The sequence below is a fragment of the Tribolium castaneum genome, chromosome 9 (genome assembly GCF_031307605.1).
Source record: "Tribolium castaneum strain GA2 chromosome 9, icTriCast1.1, whole genome shotgun sequence".
Classification (NCBI taxonomy): Eukaryota; Metazoa; Arthropoda; class Insecta; order Coleoptera; family Tenebrionidae; genus Tribolium; species Tribolium castaneum.
In genome coordinates this window covers 12,643,182-12,666,483 of record NC_087402.1, presented here as the reverse complement: position 1 = coordinate 12,666,483, position 23,302 = coordinate 12,643,182, and the positions used below count along the sequence as shown (strand labels likewise).

General features: G+C 34.7%; 2 protein-coding genes across 7 annotated transcripts in view; one reads left to right on the top strand and one right to left on the bottom strand.

Annotated features, from left to right (window-relative positions):
• The window catches only part of LOC103312764 (tRNA (34-2'-O)-methyltransferase regulator WDR6), a 100,053-nt gene that overhangs the window by 53,197 nt on the left and 23,554 nt on the right, over positions 1 to 23,302 (bottom strand). For 4 of the 6 annotated variants that reach the window (XR_010335433.1, XR_010335434.1, XR_010335435.1 and 1 more), the window contains exon 3: positions 22,649 to 23,290. Coding sequence is in view for 3 of the 6 variants with exons in the window: in XM_064358938.1 (XP_064215008.1) it covers positions 22,649 to 23,290 (642 nt within the window). In the remaining 3 variants the exon portion in view is untranslated. Of the gene's footprint in view, positions 1 to 12,560; positions 23,291 to 23,302 lie in introns of those variants that run through there. The other 2 variants (XM_008194231.3, XM_008194229.3) reach the window with 2 other exon arrangements.
• LOC135267129 (uncharacterized) lies at positions 15,530 to 16,749 on the top strand. The gene is made up of 2 exons (XM_064358943.1): positions 15,530 to 15,961; positions 16,009 to 16,749. The coding sequence occupies exons 1-2, from the start codon at positions 15,530 to 15,532 to the stop codon at positions 16,747 to 16,749; spliced, it is 1,173 nt and encodes a 390-aa protein (XP_064215013.1).

Genomic DNA, 23,302 nt, shown 5'->3' with positions numbered 1-23,302 from the left:
CTGTGTGTTCGCTTTTTGCGATCACCTGATGCTTTTTGTTAATGATTATTTATCGATATTCTTACGAAATTAGTCAGTTAGTCGATCACCGTTGTAACGAACAGATCCAAATAAAATTCTCAACGTGAGAAAGTGTTTTATTTGTCTATAAACCCGCACAATTCAAAAGTGGGATTGACGTTTGCGCCAGTGTTAAGTGATTGTCCAAAAATGGACAGCGAGGACGACAATAACGTGCCCAGGAAGCAACGAAATCGCAACCCAAAGCAAACCACCGAAAAATCGACTCTGGACTCCAGATCTGAAGAATCAGACACCAATACCGAAAAGCAGGTACGGGGAGCCAAGAAACGAAAGATCAATGAAATCATCACCAAAAAGGTAGAGGAAATACTGAGAAAAGTCCACCGAAATCCGGATCCCAACACCTCAGCACAAAACGCCCAAAACACCAAAAATGCCGACATCGTTCCGCTATTTGACCCGGAAGCCAGCGAAGTTACCTTAAGTGGCTGGCTAAATAAAATCGACCAACTGGGCATCATTCACGGCTGGAGCGATAAAACAAAATCGTTTTATATGCAAACAAAACTTACTGGGATCGCCAGACTTTGGTACAACGGACTAAGTGATTACAATAAGTCTTGGGAAGACTGGAAAAAGTCATTATTAGAAGCCTTTCCGTCCCACGAATATTTTGTAGACAATCTGAAGAAAATGATGGAAAGAAAAAAGCAAACCAACGAAAGTATGATGCATTACTACTATTCTAAGTGTAGCTTAATCCGCAAATGCGAAATTTCGGACAAGAACGCCCTGTCGTGTATCATCGAGGGGCTACCCATCGAGTCCAAGATACGACAAAATCGGGAAATTTCAACACTTGACAAAGGGCTCCTATGCAAAATTGATGAATCAGCATCAAAAGCGGACGTACCGGCCAAACACCTACCCAAATGAGACATTTGTAAAAAAACCCGGACATGTCTCCAGAAACTGTTACTTCAAATCTACATACGAAAATCAAGAGAAACCCAAACACACACACCGAATTCAAACCCAAGAAATGTTCCCACTGTGGTAAACAAGGCCATGAACGAGGAAATTATTAGCATCTAAACCCGGCTAAGGTTCATCTGTTACAAAGGCAAGTCCCTAACGATGTTTACAAAATTTCAGTAAGAATTAATGATATTTCTTGCCGAGGTTTCTTAGATACAGGTAGTCTATTAAATGTAGTCCATTTTTCATTAATAGAACAATTAAAATTAAATCTTAAACCTTTTAACCTCGTGATCAAAGGTATTGGAAAAACAACAATTCTCCCAAAGGGGCTGGACTGTGTCTCATCCGATTTTTCTGATTTTTCTATTCGTTCTAATGCACATTTTATTGACGCTAGTATGGATGACATTGATGTTATAATTGGGCAACCAATCATTAACAATCCAAATATATTGTTACAAATTTGTGGTAAAAATGTTACACTCGCGAAAAATAAGGCAGCAACTAGTTACCCGGTTGTCTTAGATAAAAACATGTGCATTCCAGCACGAAAAACGACGGCAGTCGAATTGCAAATTTGGTACTAAACCAATGTTTAATATTTTGTGCTAAAAATAACGAAAACAAAGAACACTATAATTTTTTTACTACGACATTGGACTCTAAAAACACTTACGTCACTATCATTAATACAGGCATCAAAGATATCTCTTGGGAAAAAGGACGTGTCCTTTCCAGAGCTACTGACGATAATACAACATTTTTACAAAGAAATGACCATCTTCATGTTAGAAATGTTTTCGTACTAAATATTGACGACGCTAAAGTTAATTCGACGTTATAAAAGAACCACATCTATCCATATTTTTTCGCATGCTACATGAGTTCAAAAATTGTTTACAATTTAGAAAAATCAACCTATATTTTACCGACCATATCGTTACTCCGAGCATGAGCGCTCAATTATACGTGCCAAAGTAAAAAATCTGTTACAAAATAACATTATACAAACATCAAAATCTAATTATGCTAGTCCGGCAGTATTGTTGTTTAAATGGAAGGCTACAGAATATCCGTATTGCCAATGTGGCCAAGTGGAAGGAACAATTTCAACATCTTGTTGAAGAATGCCAAATTACAAGTTTTCAAGGAGGCTTCAATGAAATCCATCAACTGTTGCCAGAAGCTAAAACTTGGTTATCTACTATAAAAGATTTGTGATTTCTTTTATATACAATGTATTATTGTCTTTTTTTTTCTGTCATACGAATATATATGTATATATGGAGATTATAGATTATGCGTTGACTATAGAAAATTAAATGCGATAACAACTAAGGATCGGTATCCATTAACCCACATAGAAGATCAGATTGGGCGCCTAAGAGGGAAAAAGTTTTTCTGTAGTTTGGACATGACTCAGGGATACTATCAAATACCTGTTTCGTCCAAATGAGTTCATGAAACAGCTTTCGTGACGCAAAATGGCCACTATGAATTTTTAAGAATCCCTTTTGGCTTAACAAATGCGTCATAAACTTTCCAAAGGGCACTTAATAACTTATTTGCGTCACTATCTGACGATGAAGTAGTCATATACTTAGACGATATGCTTATTCCATCGGACACGATCACAAAGGCAACATTGAGCAACATTGAAAAAGGTTTTCAAAATATTCCAATCGGCCAATTTAAAACTAAATATCGAAAAATGTTATTTTTTTGAAACAAATATTGAATACTTGGAGTATGAAGTTAGTAGAGAAGGTATTCGACCTGAAAAACCAAAAATCTCAGCCGTTACAAATCTTCCAACACCTAAAACCATATACCAGTTGAGACAATTCCTGGGATTGACATCATATTTTAGAAAATTCATAAAAGATCATGCTTTAATAGTCGAACCCCTAAGTAAACTATTGCGCAAAAATATCCCATAGAAATGGTCAAACGAACAAGAAGCAGCTTTTCAGAGAATAAAAAATTGTTTAACGACTCGACCATTACTGTGTATTTTTGATCCGCAACGCGAAACAGAATTACACACAGACGCCAGTAGCAAGGGAATTGCAGGAATATTATTACAAAACACGATAATGAATTCAAACCTGTTATGTACGGAGCAACCAGTAAAGAAAAATCTAATTTCCATTCTTATGAATTAGAAACACTAGCAGTAGTGGAATCAATAAAAAGATTCAAGGTATGTCTAACTGATATCGATTTTACAGTGGTTACTGATTGTTCTGCTGTTCGTTCAACATTTACAAAAAAGGACCTACTACCTCGGATTGCACGATGGTGGCTTTGTGTTCAGATTTTAATTTTACCGTAAAGTACCGACCAGGAGACAAAATAAAACATGGTGACGCATTGAGTCGCAATGTCCTCCTTATCAATAATATTGACGACTGGATTTTAAGCATTCAGATCCAAGACCCCGCTATAAAACTAAATATCAATAAACTAAAATCACAAGATTGCGACCAATTTATTAAAAATACGTACAAATTTGTAAATGATCGATTATATCGAACAACTTCAAACGGGAAAGAAAAGTTGGTAATTCCAAAAAATCTGCTCGTTTAATATTTTGCGGAAGTATCATGATGACATCGGGCATATCGGTTGTCGCCGATGCGAAGCAATCATAAAAGAACATTTTTGGTTCGAAGGAATGACCCGATTTATAAAAAAAATAGGTTTACGCGTGTTTAGATTGTGCCTATAAAAGAGGTCAATATTCAAAAAGGGAAGGTTTCTTACACCCAATCAAAAAACCATCACATCCGTTACACATGTGGCATATTGACCATTTAGGGCCATTCGTAAAGAGTCCTAAAGGCTTTAGTTATGTTTTTCTTGTCACAGATTCTTTTGCTAAATATATATTTGCCAGACCAACAAAGACCACTAATTCAAAAGAAGCCATCTACCATTTAAGAGACTTGTTTAGCATGTTTTCTACCACTAAGAGAATTATTTCAGATCAAGGGAAAGCATTTAGATCTAAAGCTTTTAAAGAATTTGCACGAAAATATCAATTTAAACACATTTTGAACAGTGTTGCTTCCCCTAGATCTAATGGTCAAGTTGAAAGATACAACCAGACACTAGAAACTGCTATAAATACATCCATTCAAAATGAAAACGATTGGCATAATGTTCTGCCAGATGTAATTTGGGGCATGAACAATTCCATAAATTCCAGTACAGGTTTTACACCCCATAAACTGGTGTTTGGGTTTGACCAAGCAAAACATGGCCAATTAGTTGACGTTGCCCAAGAAACTCCTAGTACAAGTACATCAAATCGAGAAAATGACCACATAATGGCTAAAACTAAAATGGACAAACAGCCACAATTATGAAAGAAACGTTTCGATGTAAAGCGTAAAGCTTCGACGATTTACAAAAACGGAGATTTGGTACTATGGAGTGGTGCAAACGTAACTAATAAAGAAGTACGCAGAAAAACGAGGATAAAATTTGGGGGACCTTATAAAATAATAAGGAACAAGGGAAATGACCGATATAAAATAGCATACCTACAAGGTACAAAAGGCTATAAGAAATATACAGCAATACAGCAATATACAGCCGACCAGCTCCGAAAATACACCGGAGGAGTCATTGAAGAGACTGAGAGCGACAGCCCTGTTGACAGTAGAGACGAGCTTATAGATTAATATTTAATAATTAATAATTATACCAAATACAAGAGCCTTAAAACTTTTTACAATAAAATACGTTCAAATGAACGTACTCATCGAAACCCATACTATAAAACTACTAATATGCATGTGTTACAGAAAACCCTACAGACAAAGTAGTCGAAAGGAGACGAGGACGTCACGCTAAGTCAGGCCGAATGTTACGGATTTACTTACTATTAATGACTTATTTATATTTAAGATTATTTGCGTTAATTATTATTTTCTAGGATATATTTACGTACAATGTCATATCATCGTATGACTCATTAGTTTTTGTTAATACGTTACCTAACTGATATGCTTTCTTTGTGTGTTCGCCTTTTGCGATCACCTGGTGCTTTTTGTTAATGACGATTTATCGATATTCTTACGAAATTCGTCAGTTAGTCGATCACCTTTGCAACGAACGGATCCAAATAAAATTCCCAAAGTGGGAAAGTGTTTTATTTGTATATAAACCCGCACAATAGTCTCACGTCAAGATATGCGCTATAACGTATCTCAAATAGATCTCTCCCCAATGGAGTGTTATACTAAAAAATAAAAATTTTTATATGGATAGCTAACAACAAAACAGGCGACCCATATTTTTTTATTTTAACCAAAGCTCTACAGTTTTTGAGAAAAATAATTGAAAAGGTGAAAATTCCTGGCCTGACGTCAGCAATGTTCCTTCTTGAATCAGCCAGTCACAGAACTAAAGATAGAAAACTTGCCAACAAAGATAGCTTGAAAGACTACGTCTTTTCTTTATGTCTGCCTCTGCTTTTTTAATATACGACTTAAGATGTGCTGCAGGAGCAGTCATTTTAACAAAACACAAACTCCTGCACAATATTAGCACACAACACAGTTACAATCGACAACTCACAATTTTGACATTTGTATTTGACGTTTACCAGCCCAAACGTAGGTTGTAGCGTTAATTGTATGCAGCGAAAAACTGACGAATCATTAGTCGAGACATTGCTTACGTCACAGCACAAATTTCCTATTATTACTAAAAGAGTACCGATTTAAAAAAACTCAGACCGACATTACTAGACATCATTTTGTGACTACTTTCAGAATCTGCAATTTCCAAAAACTTTTACTTTCGAGTATTACACTCCATTATAACTTGAAATCCATTGACACTTATACAGGCTGGTTCAAAAATATATTGCCAAATGTTAGGGTCTTATTGTGGTCATCAAGACAAAAAGAATTTTGTTTATAAACGCCTATTCGTAAATGAGCATTATTGCCTCAGGAACTATTTACACTGAAGAATATGCAGACATGCATTTGTTTATAGCGAAACAAGAAGCAACGCTAGAAAACCCGAGGGGTCTTTATACTGAACACTTTCCAAATCACCAACATCCTTTTCGAAGCACATTTTCGTCAATAAACAATTTCCTGGGAGAGAAGGACCTATCGCAGTTGGCCTGCATGAAGTCCGGAATTAGCCCCATTCTAGATTTTCTTCTGGGGTTTTATCAAGTTCCTGATCTATGACACCCCTGAAGCCATACAGAAGCAAATCTCAAAACAGAGTGATGGCAACATATCTTTTCGTGCCGCAAGATCCGCTAATGGAAAATGGCTCCAGAGGCCAAACGGCTCATTTGCAACTAGGAGTTTATAAGCAAAAATTGTTTATCTCAATGACTACTACAACAACCTAACGTTTGGCAAGATCTTTTTAAACCACGCTGTATATGTGTTGAAAATGAATGCGGCAGAAAATATGGTTCTCTAAATTCATTTATTAAACATAATAAAACACATTCAAAATCAAAGTCTTTAAAAACTAGTCAATTTTTTGCTAAGTTTAATGATCTTCAATCTAATGAATCGTTAAATAACGATACCTATAACGGTGGTACCATTAGTGACTTACATGACCCACAAATGAACAAAACTATAGAAAAAATGGAAACCAATGTTGAAACACCAAAAACTGAAAGGAAAAAAATTTCATTGATGAATTTAAGGATACAGTTAAGCATCAAGTTTGTTTACCTATTTGTAATTTATTCCATAAAAAAAATTACCTCGCAGTCGTGTGCACGATTTACGCGATACCAGAGTGTAAATTTCAGTACAATCTAGAACTGCCCTACAATTAGTAAAAATTGCTAAAACATGTTGGCAAGCAAAATTTATTTTTTTCGCGTAAAGCCATTGTCGTCATAAAATGTTTATATAAAATTTCATATATTACATGGACAAATGTTAAAATACTATTAGGGACTGTACTGTGGACAACCCCAAAGCGTTGCGCCAAATCAAGTTGAGGGAAATTAAGTCTTAATTTTGCTAGGGTTAAAAAGAGTTGGTCAAGTCTAGTTAACCTAATGATGTACAACAAAAATGAGATAATGTCTTGGAAAAACAGAATTTTAAAAATTCAAGAACACGAAGATACGAAGAACCATCGGAAAAACCACGATAACAAAAGACACTCACGAGAGAGAAACAGCACTCACAACCCGTAGTACTCACAACCCTGTACGTGCCTGAACTCTCTACTAGTGGTGGCACACTATCGATGGTGAGTATCGATTAATCGATAGTTAGGTCACTATCGTACTATCGATTTTAATTTTATAAATATCGATTCTGCCCGTTAAAAATTATTTGCTTTATTTGTCGAATGGGCACCGGGAAAATTTGTGTGAAGTGAACGAAAATGCCGTTAGCCGTTTTAGTTACTTTTTGTTTATTAAGTTTTCCAAATCTGTCAACTGTCAAGGACTCAAGTATGTTACAACACAGATGACAGAACACAACACAATCTCAGTGTTCCATGAAAAACATTTCGTTTTGCGGTTCTATTATTTCTCGATGTACTGACTTTTCCACTCCGACTTTGGCTGTTTATTCGCGTAAGAACAACAATGCCAAAACGAAAGCCCTCGATGATATGGAACTATTTTGAAAAGGATTTACTTGGGAGAAACTTGTTTATTATTGTTTATTATACCATAAGGAATACAGAACAAGTGGCAACACTAAAAATTTAAAGGATCATCTTAATCGGTTTCATAAAAATGAAGATGTAAATACTTCCGAATCCGATGAACAGGAAGAAGTACAGGCACAGAGAGATGTCTCATCTGAGGCTTCTTCGAGGTAAGAATGTACCAATCCAATCTATCATTTGTTAAACTTTTGTTTTTAGCCGAAGACAACAAAGTATTAAAAAATTTGTAAAACGTCCTAGTACTGTGTATGGGAACAACGACATTAAAAAAAAAGAGTTGGATGAATTATTGGCATTAATGATAGCACAAGACTCGCAGCCTTTTTTATTTTGTAAATGGTTTAGATCCAAAATATACCCTCTAAAGGCACCATAAGAAATAAGCTTTTGCCTGAAATGTTTGAAAAACAAAAAGATAAGCTTCAAAGTATTATAAATCAAATCAAATTCGTTTCCCTGACAACGGATACATGGACTTCTGTAGTTGGAGAAGGATATATAACTACAACATGTCATTTCGTCTATGAAGGAAAAACGAAAGTCAACTGTGTTAGAAACGATTGTTTTGGAAAATAATCATACAGCGGAAAATATTAAAGAGTATTTGCAAGTAAGTTTAGGTTGATGAAAAGTACAAAACATGAATTTCTTATTTGTGGTTATGTTTTAGAATTTAATTAACAAGTGGCAGTTAACAGGAAAGGTGCAAACCATCGTAACTGATAATGCAACCACTATGACGAAAGCTTGTCATTTGTTAAAAATTAATCATCTAGGCTGTTTTGCCCACACTTTAAATTTGACAGTAAATGATGGACTAGATGACAAAGAAAATCAAGAGCTAAATAATTTGTTGGACAAATGTAAAAACATCGTCAGACATTTTAAAAAAAGCACTGTGGCCATGTCCAAATTAAAAATGAGCAACAAAAGAGGGAAAAACCGCCGTTAAACCGATACAAAGTGTACCTACAAGATGGAACAGCGTATTTTATATGGTTCAGCGACTTCTAAAGTTAAATGACGATGACTGTTTAATAGTTGCATTATCCAGGTTACCAAATAGCCCTGGCAACCTAAGCTACGATGACTTAGCAACTTTAGAAGAAGTTGTAAAAATCGTGGAATCATTTGAAAAAGTAACTGATTATCTGGGAATTCTTATGTTACACGTTCGCTCATAATACCCGCTGTGTTAGGAATAAACCAAAGAATATTGGAAATTGAAACTAATTTAAATACAAATGTTTCAAAAAAGTTGTGTTTAAAGTTGAAGCAGTCTGTAATTAACAGACTTTTTCCATATGAGTTGCGAAGTATGTTGGAAGCAGCTGCGCTCTTAGATCCACGGCTAAAAACATACGCGTTTAGGAACCCAGAAAATGCGAGCCAAGGCCGAGTATACTTAAAAGAAGAACTTGCTAAGCTACAATCAAAACGAGCTTCTAGTCAAGTGGACTCTGAAACCAAAAAGGTACCTACTGATTCCAGGTCATCCTCATCAGGCATTTTCAATTTTGTCTATGAAAGAATAAGCCAAGCTAGTCAGCAGTCGACCCCTCAGTCAGATTCGATTATTTTACTGAGACAATACATGGAAATGGAGGCAATAAATTTTAATTCCAATCCAATAGAATATTGGGAGCAGCAACAAAACCTCAGTGATTTGTCAAATTTAGCGAAAAGATTTGTTTCTATCCCTGCTACATCTGTGGCTTCAGAGCGGGTGTTTTCTAAGGCAGGGCAGATAATTTCGAACAGAAGGATGAACTTGAAACCACAAAATGCCAACATACTAATATTCTCAGCTCAAAACCAGTGGCTAAATTGAAGACTGAAATAATGTGAATCAAGAGAATTGAAGTTTTATTTGTTTATTTTTACATAATTATGTTTTTGTTTTTTTATAAACCGTTTTATGTTTATTGCATGTTTAATAAAAGCATTTTTTCGACAACAGGTATTGCCCTAATCCAAAATTTCAATAGTATTATCGATAATATCGATAGTGTGCCCAGAGTACTATCGATATATCGTCTTAAAACACTATCGATAGTTTACCCCCACTACTCTCTACCCTCGTATACCTGCTATTCATCCCTCGTGATGGGGGAGGGGGACAGGAAATAACACTTCTATTGGAGTTGCGCCGGTTGCACCCCATGAACTCGTCATCCAGGAGAAATGTTATTAGTGTGGCAAAAACCATTTTTCCCTCAGTTTAAAAGGCCACATAATATTCGTAATTTACATCAACAAATTGGAGACAACTTGAAAAATTTGGAAACTAAATTTGTCAGGTAAAAAAGTTACAGCAACCTTAATTAAAAAAATTACTATTTATGATAATGCCAACCTGACTGCTCTTTGACAGTTGATTATAAAAAAATCGTCTATGTAAAGAAATCCGATGCTTTTGTTTAGCAAATAACTAGTTACGGTTAGAAACAGGGCCGAGCCAAGCCGGTGTGCAATGTGTCACTTACAGGGGCAGCCGCCGACCTGCCACCTTTCACAAATTCAAAATTAAAATAAAAGGAAAAAATAAAAATAATTATAAAAAAATGGTCTAGATGTTCTAGCGTTTTTTTACTTTTGTAAACATATTTGACCATTAAAGGTTAGTTTTCTGAGAAACGTTCAACAATAATTATTTCTTCTGACACAATCGTTTTTATTTGACGAAAGTGTTCTTGTTCTTAATATTAAGCGCCTGAGTGCAATCAAAGGGATTAATGAATACAGCTTACCTTCTTTTCTTTGGGAGCACAAAATTTATAAAGTATAAATAATCAGAATAATCTTCACTATGTGAACTAAAAAAAAGGACACCAGTTCCTCTGCTACTGTTTTCTACATATTTTGCAGTTACATGTTTTTTTCGCAGATGGCGATATTTATTGTCAATCTAGCAACGACAGAGCACATTTTTTGAAGCTTCAAGTTTGGTTTTGGCTCATCCCAAGAAAGTAGCGAATTTTTAAAAATAGCTGCTTATAATTATGGATTTTTTCAATCGACCTTCTAAATCTTGCCGTCCTTTTACAGGGCATTCAGCAAAACAAATACATTTTGCACTTTTTATCAGTAATGATTACTTTCAGAGGTTTGACTTTGAATGTATTGCTGCAAGCCCTGGAGGAAGACGAAATTGATGTACTAACAATGAAAACATTGAAATAGCTCTTTTACCCCCAACAAATGCTTGCGGCGACTTAACCGATGAAAACTCAGGCAATGAGGAGTATACATGCAGATGAATAACTTACCCGGTTCTCAACTTGTTGCTGAAGCAGAGTTATTGAATGAAAATATAATTTTGCGTGAACAACAGTTATCCCAAGATGATAACGCTCAAAATACTTCAACTGACAATAATTCCTGAAACGCACAGGATGTGTTTCTCTTAGTTTACTAAAAACAGCGTATCGAAAAAAATTCAATTGGACAAAAGTTGATTTAAATAATGTTTAGAAGCCGTAGAATGTGAAATTCGGACCATCACCAAATTTTTGTGCTTCTGAATTATTTGGTAATTTTTTTGATAATGATGTAATTGACATGTTCGTTAAATTCACAGATCTTTACGCATTAAAAAAAACAAAAGTGGCAACATCACCAAATGCGAGATAAAAGCATTTTTTGGAGTTTTACTTCTGTGTGGCTATGTACCCTTACCGAGACGGCAGATGTTTTGGGAAAAATCTAAAGACACAAGGAATGACTTAGTCGCAAACGCTATATCGCGTGATAGATTTGAGCAGATTTTGACAAACTTACAATGCTGCGACAACGACCATCTTGATAAGAATCTTGATAAATTTACCAAAGTAAGACCGCTTTTTGATAAATTGAATAACAATTTTCGAAAGTTTGCACCGTTTTGTGAAACACACAGCGTTGGTAAATCCATGGTGCCGTACTTTGGTAAACATAGATCTAAACAATTTATTAAAAACAAATCGATACGTTACGGTTACAAGATGGGCGCAACAAACAATGCGTACTGCATCTGGTTCGAACCTTACCACGGTTCGAAAACTAAAGTAATTTAGAAATATCAAAATTTTGGGCTTGGACCTTCTGTCGTTCTGGAATATACAGACGTTTTGTGCAATTTTGGTCAATTTTCGTTATATGTATTTTTTGATAATTTTTTACCCCCGTGCCACTTATGCATGAATTATCTATCAAATAGAAATATTCGGGCAACCGGTACCATTCGTGAAAGCAAGATGTCCAAGTGTCTGATCCCAAAAAAAAAAGGAAATGAAAAAGCAGTCAAGAGAGCCATTTGACTTTAGAACAACTGAAAATACCGTTTTGGTAGTAGGATGGAATGACTATAATATTGTCGACATGGCATCAAACAATCTTGAGTAGAACCCCTGCATCAGGTTAACAGATATTTACAGAAAGACAAAAAAGTGAACGTGAGCCATCCTCATGTGTTTGACCTCTAGAACACATATATGGGTGGAGCAGACAAATGTGATCAAAATATAAGTCTATATCGCACCGGAATAAGGGAAAAACGAAGGAAGCCTTCTTCATTGGAAAATGTAGAACTGCGTTTGAACAACCAAGAACACTTTCTTATCAGACAGGATAAACGAACGCAATGCCGAGTATGCTGTGATGACCCAAAGGGCCCGCACTTTCTTTTGTCCGCCTTGTCTAGAGAGGGGTAAAATTTACACAAAAATTCAAACAAAAAAAAAAACACAAAATACAAAATGGCCGATGGTCGTGATTGTCATCAAAATGGAGGAACCTACGTCGTGTTTTACAAAAAAAAGGCGGACCGGATCGTTGTAATACGCTTGTGTGGGGATTTGACTTGGGAGAGTACAATAAAAACACCTGTGGGAAGGAAACATTGTTTAATTTCTGCAGTTGACGATAATGTTCAAAAAATCAAAATGAAATGGAAATTATTCAAACAAATTAAACAACAAAAACAATAATGTGCAAGTAGCTCGCATAATTGGCGTAACTACAAGCCGACGAGAAATAAAAAATAATAAGCAAGAAGCACGCGCCATGGCATTACTACCGCTGATGAAAAATAAATAAACAATAAGCAAGTAAGTAAGTAGCACGCACCTTGGCATTACTACGGCTGATAAAAAATAAATGAAACAATAAAAATGTTAAATAAGATGATATGTGAATCAACTGCAGAAAGGACCGGATAAAACCTCCCTAAACAGTGTCCACAAACAATGATAAATCTTTTCCCAGGATCAATTACAATACAAATTGACAAAACATAACATACATACGTTTAAACATAAAACACATGGTTGTGACAATGAAGTTCGGGTCCCCTCTCACTGACCCGTCATCTCCAAAGATCACAAAATAACCATAAAACCTTTCGACAAATTTAACATGTACCAAAAACCCTACTGCCACTTTCTAATCAACCCTCCAACAAGGCGCCCCTTCAGACTGAACAACCCCTATCAAGTTACAGTTAAAATTTACTCTAAACATGAGCTAACGGTAACAATTTCTAATCAAAATTCATGCAAGCAAAAGCTCAACTAATTACTTTGTAATTCTACTAACTCACAACAGTGAATTACTTGAACTCACGAATTACATCTCAATTAAACAACATGACAAAGCATGGGCGTTCAGCACGAACAAAAGGCCCGAATCTGCTTACTTAATTCTAGCTTTCTACAGTACCTTTTTGTGATGTAGATTCGTCTAACTATTTTTAGATCGTTATTGTACAGTTAGGATGGATTTTCACAAGTGAAATAACTTTACAAGACTTAATCTTAAACACTAACTAAGAACGACCGCTGGTGTTTAGCAGCCATTGTCGTCTTCTCGTCGTTCTCAGCATTTTCTGTCCCCACGGATAGAGATCAAAATGATGAAAACTCATGTGATGATGTTGAACCAGTCAAGGTATTGAAACAAGCTTTGTTAATTCATTATACACACTTATTATACACATTATACACACACTTGTACAAATTGATTCTAAAATATTACAATACAGGAAAACGAGCGCAGCAGTCCAGGAAAAAAAAAGAAGCAGATATTACGCAAGCCTTGTTATATATGATTTGTAAAGACAATTTACCACTTCGCTGTGTCGAAAAAGAAGGAATGCTAAAGTTTCTCAAAGCAACTGTTCCGTTATACAAAGCACGGAGCAGGAAGACGGTAAAGCTATTAGTTTGTGACACATAAACCTATTGAGAAAAGCTTTATTTTAGATTATTAGACTGTTACACGAAAAATTTAAGTCATTACAAACCATTGCTGCTAATATTTTAAATAAGGTCAAAGTAGTTGCCATAACTACAGATATTGCTACTGTAATGAATGCCACAAGAACCTTTATTGTACTAACTGTTCATTACATAGGTAGGTTATTGTAAATTTTGAAAAATGTAGGGTCTTAAATTTGATTATTTTAGATGAAGAAAATTCGACAATGAATTGTATAAATTTGGGAGTAAAAAATCTAACACCTCATCATACAGCACACAACATCAGTGAAGATTTAAGCGAAATGTTAAACGAACGGAAGATTTTGAGAAATAAAATTGTCTCTGCCACTACTGATAATGGAGCCAACATCGTCGCAGGAGTAAAAATTCTGCTGTCCGAAAACGAAAATGTTCACATTCCGTGCTTTGACCATATTGTTAATTTAGTGGTGTCTAAATCGCTTGGTTGTGTTCAAAATCTTGTTACAATAATTGAAAAAGTAAAATCCGTGGTGGCTTATTTTAAACACAGCAATGTGGCTCAGGATGATTAAGACACGAACAAAGAAAAGAGGAAAGACTGATGGCACTTTTTTGTATTTGATACAAGAAGTTCCAACTAGGTGGAATTCGACCTATTACTGCCTAGAAAGGTTCAAACTACTCTCAGAGTATGTAGGAAAAATTTTGCTGTCACCTAAACACAAAAAAGCTCCACCAATGTTAACACCAAGAAAGCTAGCAGCAATTGAAGAGTCTCTTTTGCTACTCCAACCTTTTGAGGAAGTGACAAGGGATATTTCTGGCGACAAGTATTTATCGGGAAGTCTTGTTCTTCCTCTAGCTAAATGCGCCAAAACAGCTCTAACAAGAATAGATGTGCAAAATCCTTTAGGGCAGGAGTTAAAAAAGGAACTAATAAAACAAATGGAGAAACGATTTGATCCATTAGAAAAAAATATGTTATTATCAGCAGCCACAGTATTGATCCCAGATTCAAAAAAATTCACCTCTGTCAACCTTTGAATGTTTCTAAAACAGTAAATCAAATAGCTAGCGAAGTTAAAGAGATTTTACGTCTCCAAGGAACTGTTAGTCCACCAATACCTGAAGCTATTCTAGGCGAGAGTGCAAGTAACATATGGAGTATTAACGATGAAGTAATCTCACAACAATCACGAGACCAAGAAAATGATGGAATGTTTCAAGGAATCCCCACAGAATTTAAATTGTATTTAAATCAACCTATATTGCCACTAAAAACAGATCCTAATCGATTTTGGACAAACAGCAAAAAAGCTTTTCCAGCGACTTATCAGGTCGCATTAAAATATTTTTCTACTCCCGTATCTTAAACGTCATTTTAGGCAGTTGCATTTTGTACACTAAGTCAGACCTTAGTCACATGTTGAATAACGATGTTTTAATGTTCATTAAAGTATTGTTTTGTCACGTGCAGTGTTTTAATATCAAGGATGGATTATATCAAGTATGTTTGGAGGCAGGTCCAAATGTCAAATTACACAAATTTAATTTGTTTAATAGACAACAATGTTGTTTGCAATTTTAGATAGTGGTTTGAGTTGAAGATTGAACTTGACATGGATAGTGGTGAAGAAGACGATTTTGTGGGTTTAGAGGGTACGCCACCAGAAATACAAGAAGCTGCAGCCGCAGCTACCGCCAATCTGATGCCACAAAAGTCGAAAAAGCAATATGAAAGACAGTATAAACTGTTTATAAATTGGCGACAAGAAAAGCAAACTGAATCATTTTCCGAAAATGTTCTATTAGCGTATATACAACAATTATCAACACGTATGAAACCCTCATCATTGTGGGCTATTTACTCTATGCTCCGAACAACACTTAACCTAAAAAACAACATCGACATCAGTAAATATCCAAAGTTGTGTGCATTTCTCAAGAATAAATCCAGTGGGTATAAGCCTAAAAAGTCAAGAATTTTGACACCAGAACAAATCAAAGAATTTTTGTGTTCAGCACCAGATGAAAACTACTTATTTTCAAAGGTAAATTAGGTACTTACCTAAATACTTTGTTATAAATTTTATTTTAGGTGGGGTTAATCTTTGGAATAATGGGAGCTTGTCGCCGTGAGGAATTAATGAAAGTAGAAACAAATCATGTTGAAGATCTTAGTACAGCATTATTAGTTCATATTCCTGACACAAAAACCAAAACAGAACGTCAGTTTGTTATCGGAGGCAATTTTTATGGAATTTGCAAAAAATATATGGAACTTCGTCCGCAAGATGTACATACTACACGATTTTTTCTAAATTATCAACGAGGAAAATGCACAAGACAGCCGGTCGGTATAAATAAGTTCGGTAGTCTTCCTTGTCAAGTTGCAACATTCCTCAAACTACCAAATCCAACTTCTTATACAGGCCATTGCCTTCGCCGATCCTCTGCTACTTTATTAGTAGATGCGGGGGCTGACATTACTGCCCTCAAACGCCATGGGGGATGGCGTTCAACAACAGTTGCAGAAACTTATATTGATCATTCGTTAAATAATAAAATTCAAACGGCCAATAAAATATCAAACATTATTCAGTCTGAAAGTTCAAACATTACTCAGTCTGAAAGTTCAAACATTATTCAGTCTGAAAGTTCAAACATTATTCAATCTGAAAGTTTTGACATTGAAAACACTGTTGACAAGAATATAAACTTAGAGTTTTCAAGTAACACACATGACAAAACAAGAATTAACAATAATAACACAGCTCTTATACAATTCAACAATTGTAACAATATAAGTAGTTTAACAGTTACTCTTCATAATAAATAATGTAAATTATAAACTGTATAAAGTACCTAATAATAAATTTCTAAATGTTGTTACTTTGTAAAAAAATATTTAATGTATATTTTGTCTCACCTTACGGGAGTAGAAAAAATAGCATAAGCAACGCGTTTTCTAAACTCGTCTAAACACTCGTTATAAACACTCGCTTCGCTCGTGTTTAAACAAACTCGTGATTAAAATCTCGTTTATAAAACTTGTTGCTTAATATACTATTAACAGCGTTAGGTGCATCAGTTCCTTAAGTGCGACTAGTTTCCACTTTAAATAATGTGTGCAGCGATCATCGGAGTCGCTTAACTCCCGAGCACACTAATCAAAAGTTTTTTTACACTTTGGTTTGTTTATTGTTTTCATATAATTTTTATGTTTTTGTGTTTGAATAAACAAATATTAATACCCTTCACGGAAATGTTATTATACTACTGACTAAATTCTGTGTATATTAAAATTTAAAAAATATATTACCGGTTATTTGTATAACCGATAATTTTTAGTTTGGTATTTGGTTAAAAACCGGTTTTTTTTTCGGACCGGTTTATGGACCCCGGTTAAATTAATTTGAAATTAACCGATTAACCTATAACCGGTTCTTTTCCAATAAGCGCCCATCCCTATCTTTCTGTCTTAGCCAATCGGCGCTTGCGATTCTTCTGCGCACGCTCCACTTACACTCACTTGACATTCGTGCAGACATTTCCCGCGAGATTTGAATTTGAAAGTTTGAGAAACCGAGTCATCACAATGCCACAAAAGTGCGAAAAAGTTTAAAAAGTGTAATGTTGCCCTCCACATGAAATGCTTTGTTAATTATCATGCCAATAAATAAAATTCTTACTAGTACAACTTTTATGCCGAGTGTCCTTTTTTAAGAACACCATCAAAAGTGACTTTGAAAAAACAAAAAAAGGGTGAAATATACATTTCTAGCTTCAAAATTAAGAATTTATCTTATCTTCATAACTTTTATTTAAAAATTAAGAAACTTTTAAATCAGGCATATCTGGGATAATACAACAAAGCAATAATAATATACAATGAACAATGAGCTTTAAAGCTTAATCTCTGATTATTCTCCGAATTGTTTTTTTTTGAGCAACACATCATTTTGACAGTTCTCGGGGGCTGCCCTAAACGGCTTAAGCTGCATTTACGTTTTTAATTCTATCATAGTGCAATTCATGTCAACCTCTTCGTTTGTTCCCTTTTCCAAGCTCTTTATAATTTCGTATCTCTCAATTATTGTCAGAACTCGTCGTTTTATAATTTTTTTACGACAAAAAACGATGTAAAACGAATATTAATTATTACTAATCGACAAATTTGTTCTCAACACATTGAAGAAATAAATGTGAGCGAATACAAGAGTTTTAAATTGCAAAAAAATCAGAAACATTAAAAAAGCTTCGATAAAAGACCCCTCTGTAATTTTTTCGTGATTCATTTAACTGTAGTTACAAATTTGTATCTCCAATAGTTTTTTGGTATGATATTCTATTTCTTTATTTAAAGTCAGTTTTAGTAAAATGTCCAACCATAAACATAATAATTTGTTTAGACCTTTCTCAAAATTAAATAATAGTAGTTTATCATACAAGTAAAGAAAAGTTGTTCATATTCAGATAATGTTAACTTTTCTATACGTGTATAATACAACGTTTTCTCTTATAGGCACATTGAGAAATTTTTGTTAAATTTTTTCACCGATAGAATAAAAAAATCACCAAAGTGAATAAAATCTCCAAATGGCCACTTTGTCCTATCACTAAAATAAAAAAATAACGGAAGAAATTGTTTTTGGTTATTTAGGACAGGGATGTAATTAAACTTTATATTTTTAGCGACGATTCGATTTTAATTAAATAATCATCAGACTGCAATATTGATAGGTCTTGCTTAAAGGTAACATGGCACGAAAAAAAGGCAGTGTTCCTGCCATTTTTCCCTTATGACAACACTAATCGATTTGGATCATCAGAAATAATTGTTAAATATTTTAACCTCAGTAAGAAGTGATTATTTCTAAATAAAGGAGAGGTGAGGTTTTAATCGCCTGACCATTTTATGTATAAAATAATGGTATAGACTGCTGAGAATAGTAAGTTGATTCAACTTTTATGACACTTTTACCAAGTTTTTCAGTTTTATCCATATAATGAATATAAAAAATAATTGTCTTAATTAGAAGGCCAGAAAAAAGTCAGCTTCGAGTTTATTTATAGACTACGTTAAAAAAACGTTAGGATCGATGTCACACAAAATACGTTTTTAAAACGATTTGTAATTTGCTTCGGCGACTGCGAAACGATAATGTAACGTGGACATAACGTTATATTTTACGTCACATAAACATTGAATAAAAAACGTAAATTAAAAAAGTTATAACATTGACACATATTCAGCTTAAACAAACGTTGAATGAAAAATCGTAGTTCAAATAACGTTCAAAAAACGTTATTGTCTACGTTTTTTTCACGTAGTTAGTTCAAAATTCCGTCGTTTTCTTGCAAATTTCGACGTATATATAAAATTTGGTTAAATTAGTATATTATGATATGAGTTTTATTCGACGCATTTTGTCGCACGTACGGATTTTGGTCACGACGAGTGCAGCGAGGAGTGCCATAATAGAGCAAGTGCGACAAAATACCATATAAACGAAATATCATAGAGTATTTTTTCTACTTTGCACTTTTTGTACCAAAAAAAATAATTTCGAAATTCAGAAAATTTTGTGGCAGTTGACTGCATTTATGCGCAGGTCATGAAATGAAATTAATAATTTGGACCGTTATTAGTTCATTCATACAAATGCATTCTGAAAATGTCCAACACGTTTTGCAATGTGGCTATTAACAGGCTTTACAGGCTATACAGGCTTTTGTGGCGAATACGTGGAACTTAAAAATTAATTGGCCATAGGATTATGAGATCTCAAATTAAAGTACTCCTATAAGATTATATGGTGATCATAAAATTAGTCTATTGTGTAAAAGGTAACCGATATAGAAAAGAAACCACAGCCATAAATTATTTAACCAAATTTTTACCTGCCACCCTTGTCATAGGCTCCAGGACGGAACTCAAAACAATTCGAGCCCGCACAAAATAAATTTATTTTAAATTAAACAATGACTTACTTAGGCACCTGATATTTTTGATGTTTGCAATCTCGATTTACAATAATTATATTTATACAACTATGCTGATAGTAAATTTTGAAAACATTAGGAATTAGGAAAATTATTTGGCGTCTTGTAGACGGACCTGGTCGGTGAAAGCAACCAGTCTTCCAAAAGAAATTTATTGCAAGAGCACGTGGGTCTTAATACCTGCACAACAGATTGTCCTAACTACGGGTAATGAGGTTTATGGTGGTTGTATAATCTTGGAATATCAGAGCCACTATACTTACTTGCACTGGCTTTTGAAGTTATGTTTGTACAATACTGGAATGGTGTTCGAAGGGGCTACATATCAAGGATGGTACAAAAGGTTCATATTTGATTAAATTATTGACTTAAAACAGGTGCCGATTGACACTGATAGTTCTTTCAGATAATTGTCAAAAAACTAGATTGTCACAAATAGCGTATCGTAATGACCTCAGTACGAAACCGAAGTAGAAAAAATATTTTGGAGTTCAATCATCTGAGAGAACCTGTTTCAAGTGCATAATTTAATCAAATTAATCAAATACGAATCTTTAAAGGCTTTTGTGTATTTCCTGATATGTGGCCCTTTCGAACACCTACCGAGTAATGTGTAAACATAATTTCAAAGGCAAGTAAGTAATTTGAGATCTCATTTTCCTTAGGCCAATTTTCAAATTCCACGTATTTGCCACAAAAGCCCGTATTCATTAAGAGGTACAATGCAAAGTCTCTTGGACACTTTCAGAATACATTTGTACGAATAAACTAATGACGGTCCAAATTATTAATTTCATTTCACGGCCTGTGCTGTTCTGTCAACTGCCACAATTGCCTAAATTTCGAAATTAATTTTTTTGGTATAAAAAGTGCGAAGTAGAAAAAATACTGTATGATATCTCGTTTATAAGGCATTTTGTCGCACTTACTCTATTATGGCACTCCTCACTGCGCTCGTCGTGCCCTAAATCCGTGAGTGCGACAAAATGCGTCTTATAAAATTCATATCATGGTATACTATTACAACGTTTATCTCATTACAAAAGTATTTATTTTTTTTTATATGTAATAAACTCTAAACCTTCACCATAAACAAATATATTAAAATAATCATCCTTCTCTTTATATTGCAGCCCCTGAACATCCGTAACGGCGGAATTGTAGCGACCACAAGCTTTCACCACAAGCTTGTCTTTCTCAACAGTCCACTTGAAAAGTAACAATTTCTGATCAATTGATGTTGTTATAAAATAATTACTCGAAATCTGGGTGCCAGTTACTTGAGCGCAGTGAGAGTGACAATCGCAAAAAGAAAAAACTTTTTCAAACTTCAGGCCATCAGCTGCACTTTTTGATATGTGAAACAAAGTCAATACAAACGACCCGTCATCACCACCCGTCAAAAGTACAAAAGAATTTTCTTTGACAAATTTAAAACAGCAGTCAGCAATTCCTGACTGGTGAAGCGACAAAATTTTAAAAGGACAAATTCCTAACTTTGTATCAATACAAGTAACATCCCAAAACGCCAATGTACCATCTGTACTGAATGAACCTAAAACATTAGATTGAAAAACGTCTATCAAACAAAGTTTCGTAACGCATTTATTTTGGTAGAATAACTTTATCAAAGGGACAAGCACGTATTTTGTGTTCTCCTTAACAACGGTAAACATATTTACATTTCCGTCAGACGCAGCAGCAAACAATAACAGATCTTCTCCCAAAGTCAGTGTCTTCAAATCCATGATACGTACTTCTGATTCAAACAATTCACCGTCAAACTTTTCATAGAAGGAACATTCTTCACTACAAAGACTATCGCCAGGCTTATCAACCAAAACAAATTTCCAACAGATTATCTGGCCTCTACCGCCACCAGTAAACACCAAATACCGGTTTTTATATAATTCGTAAAGACAAATGCACCGAATACAAGACAAATGTGACTTGAAACTCTTAGCAGGTAAGAAATAATTTGAACCAAACAACGAAATTCGTAAATTTGTATCTTCTCCGCCCGACAAAACAATAAAATTTTTATCAGTAGTTGTCAAAATTCTCGCACTGTTAATTGTATTGGCGTGAAAGCCAGCAACTACAGAATAGACTTCATGTTCATCCCAATTAAGAATTTTCACAATACCGTTTTGAACATACGCAAACGATATCATATTATTTAATTTGTTAAAGTCCCACGATCGATGACCCCCACCACAAACATGCTCAAATAAAATTCTTTTTTTGATATAATCCCAAACGACAAAAACGTTTCCAGAAAAACCCAACAGAAAAGGACCAACCACTGAAGCAAGCCACGATGTTGGAACCTTATCACTAGACTTATGGACCAGAGAGTTATTTTCTATCGTAAACGTCTTAACAGTACCATCACGTCCCAATGACACTATGTCATTATCAAAATTACATAAATGAGTAACTCCCATATAACTGTGAGCTTTCTTATATGTGAAAATTGGTGCAGCAAATCCCAATTTGTAAATATAAATATTTCCTCTACGATCACCGGCAATATATTTTCCGTGAAGACCTTGACAGGCTGCGCTAATCCATATGTCTTTACATCTCGGAAGATCAAAAACTGTCACAAACGTAACATTTGCTCCATCGAGATACCAAAGCGATAATTTGGATTCACAAACAAAAAAACTTGAGCAAGTTAACCAAAAAAAAGAAAAAATGCGCGACTGTAACTTAGTTCTAAAACTTACCAACAGTCGAGCTGAGTTTTCTTCTTCCTGGTAGATAAAAATCTCGCCATGGTACCCAGAAAGCGAAAACAAACTTTTACACTTTGACACTTCAAGCACGTTATAACTTTGTAACACCTTATGTTGATCGATTTTTATCCACATGTTTAAATTACGAGCATAGTAAAATAATACACCATCCTCGGTAATCACAACTAGATTACTGCTGCGTAAAAGTCCAATTCGCTTAGGATTATAATTCTCTGGAAGAAGTAAACTGTTACATAGCGAATTTGATTGTACTGACGATATTAACACTCCGCAATCACCACCTCCTGACACCACCACATCAGTGTTACCATCTAATGCCCAAATTGGTCCACCTTGATGAGTTATTTTTTTTATTAATTGTCCTTCGAAATCCCAAACGTTTACGGTAGAATCTTCACCAGCTGTCACTATTAAATTTTGTAGTAATAATGATCGGAATACACGAGACTGATGACCGTAAATTTTGCGATGTAAAAGGATGTTACAATGAGTACGTTGCAACTCACTGTGAATTGACTTCTTCTCGATTGACCACAAAATGGTAGAACGATCGTCAGATGAAGAACAAATATAACCTGCTTCTTCATTGTAACTAATGGAAAAAATAACACCCTAAAACAATCC

Bases quoted from the DNA above. Each gene is read 5' to 3' on its own strand.
- LOC135267129 (XM_064358943.1), top strand. From the start codon at position 15,530: ATGGATAGTGGTGAAGAAGACGATTTTGTGGGTTTAGAGGGTACGCCA. The intron at 15,962-16,008 runs GTAAATTAGGTA...ATTTTATTTTAG, and splicing joins AAAACTACTTATTTTCAAAG to GTGGGGTTAATCTTTGGAAT.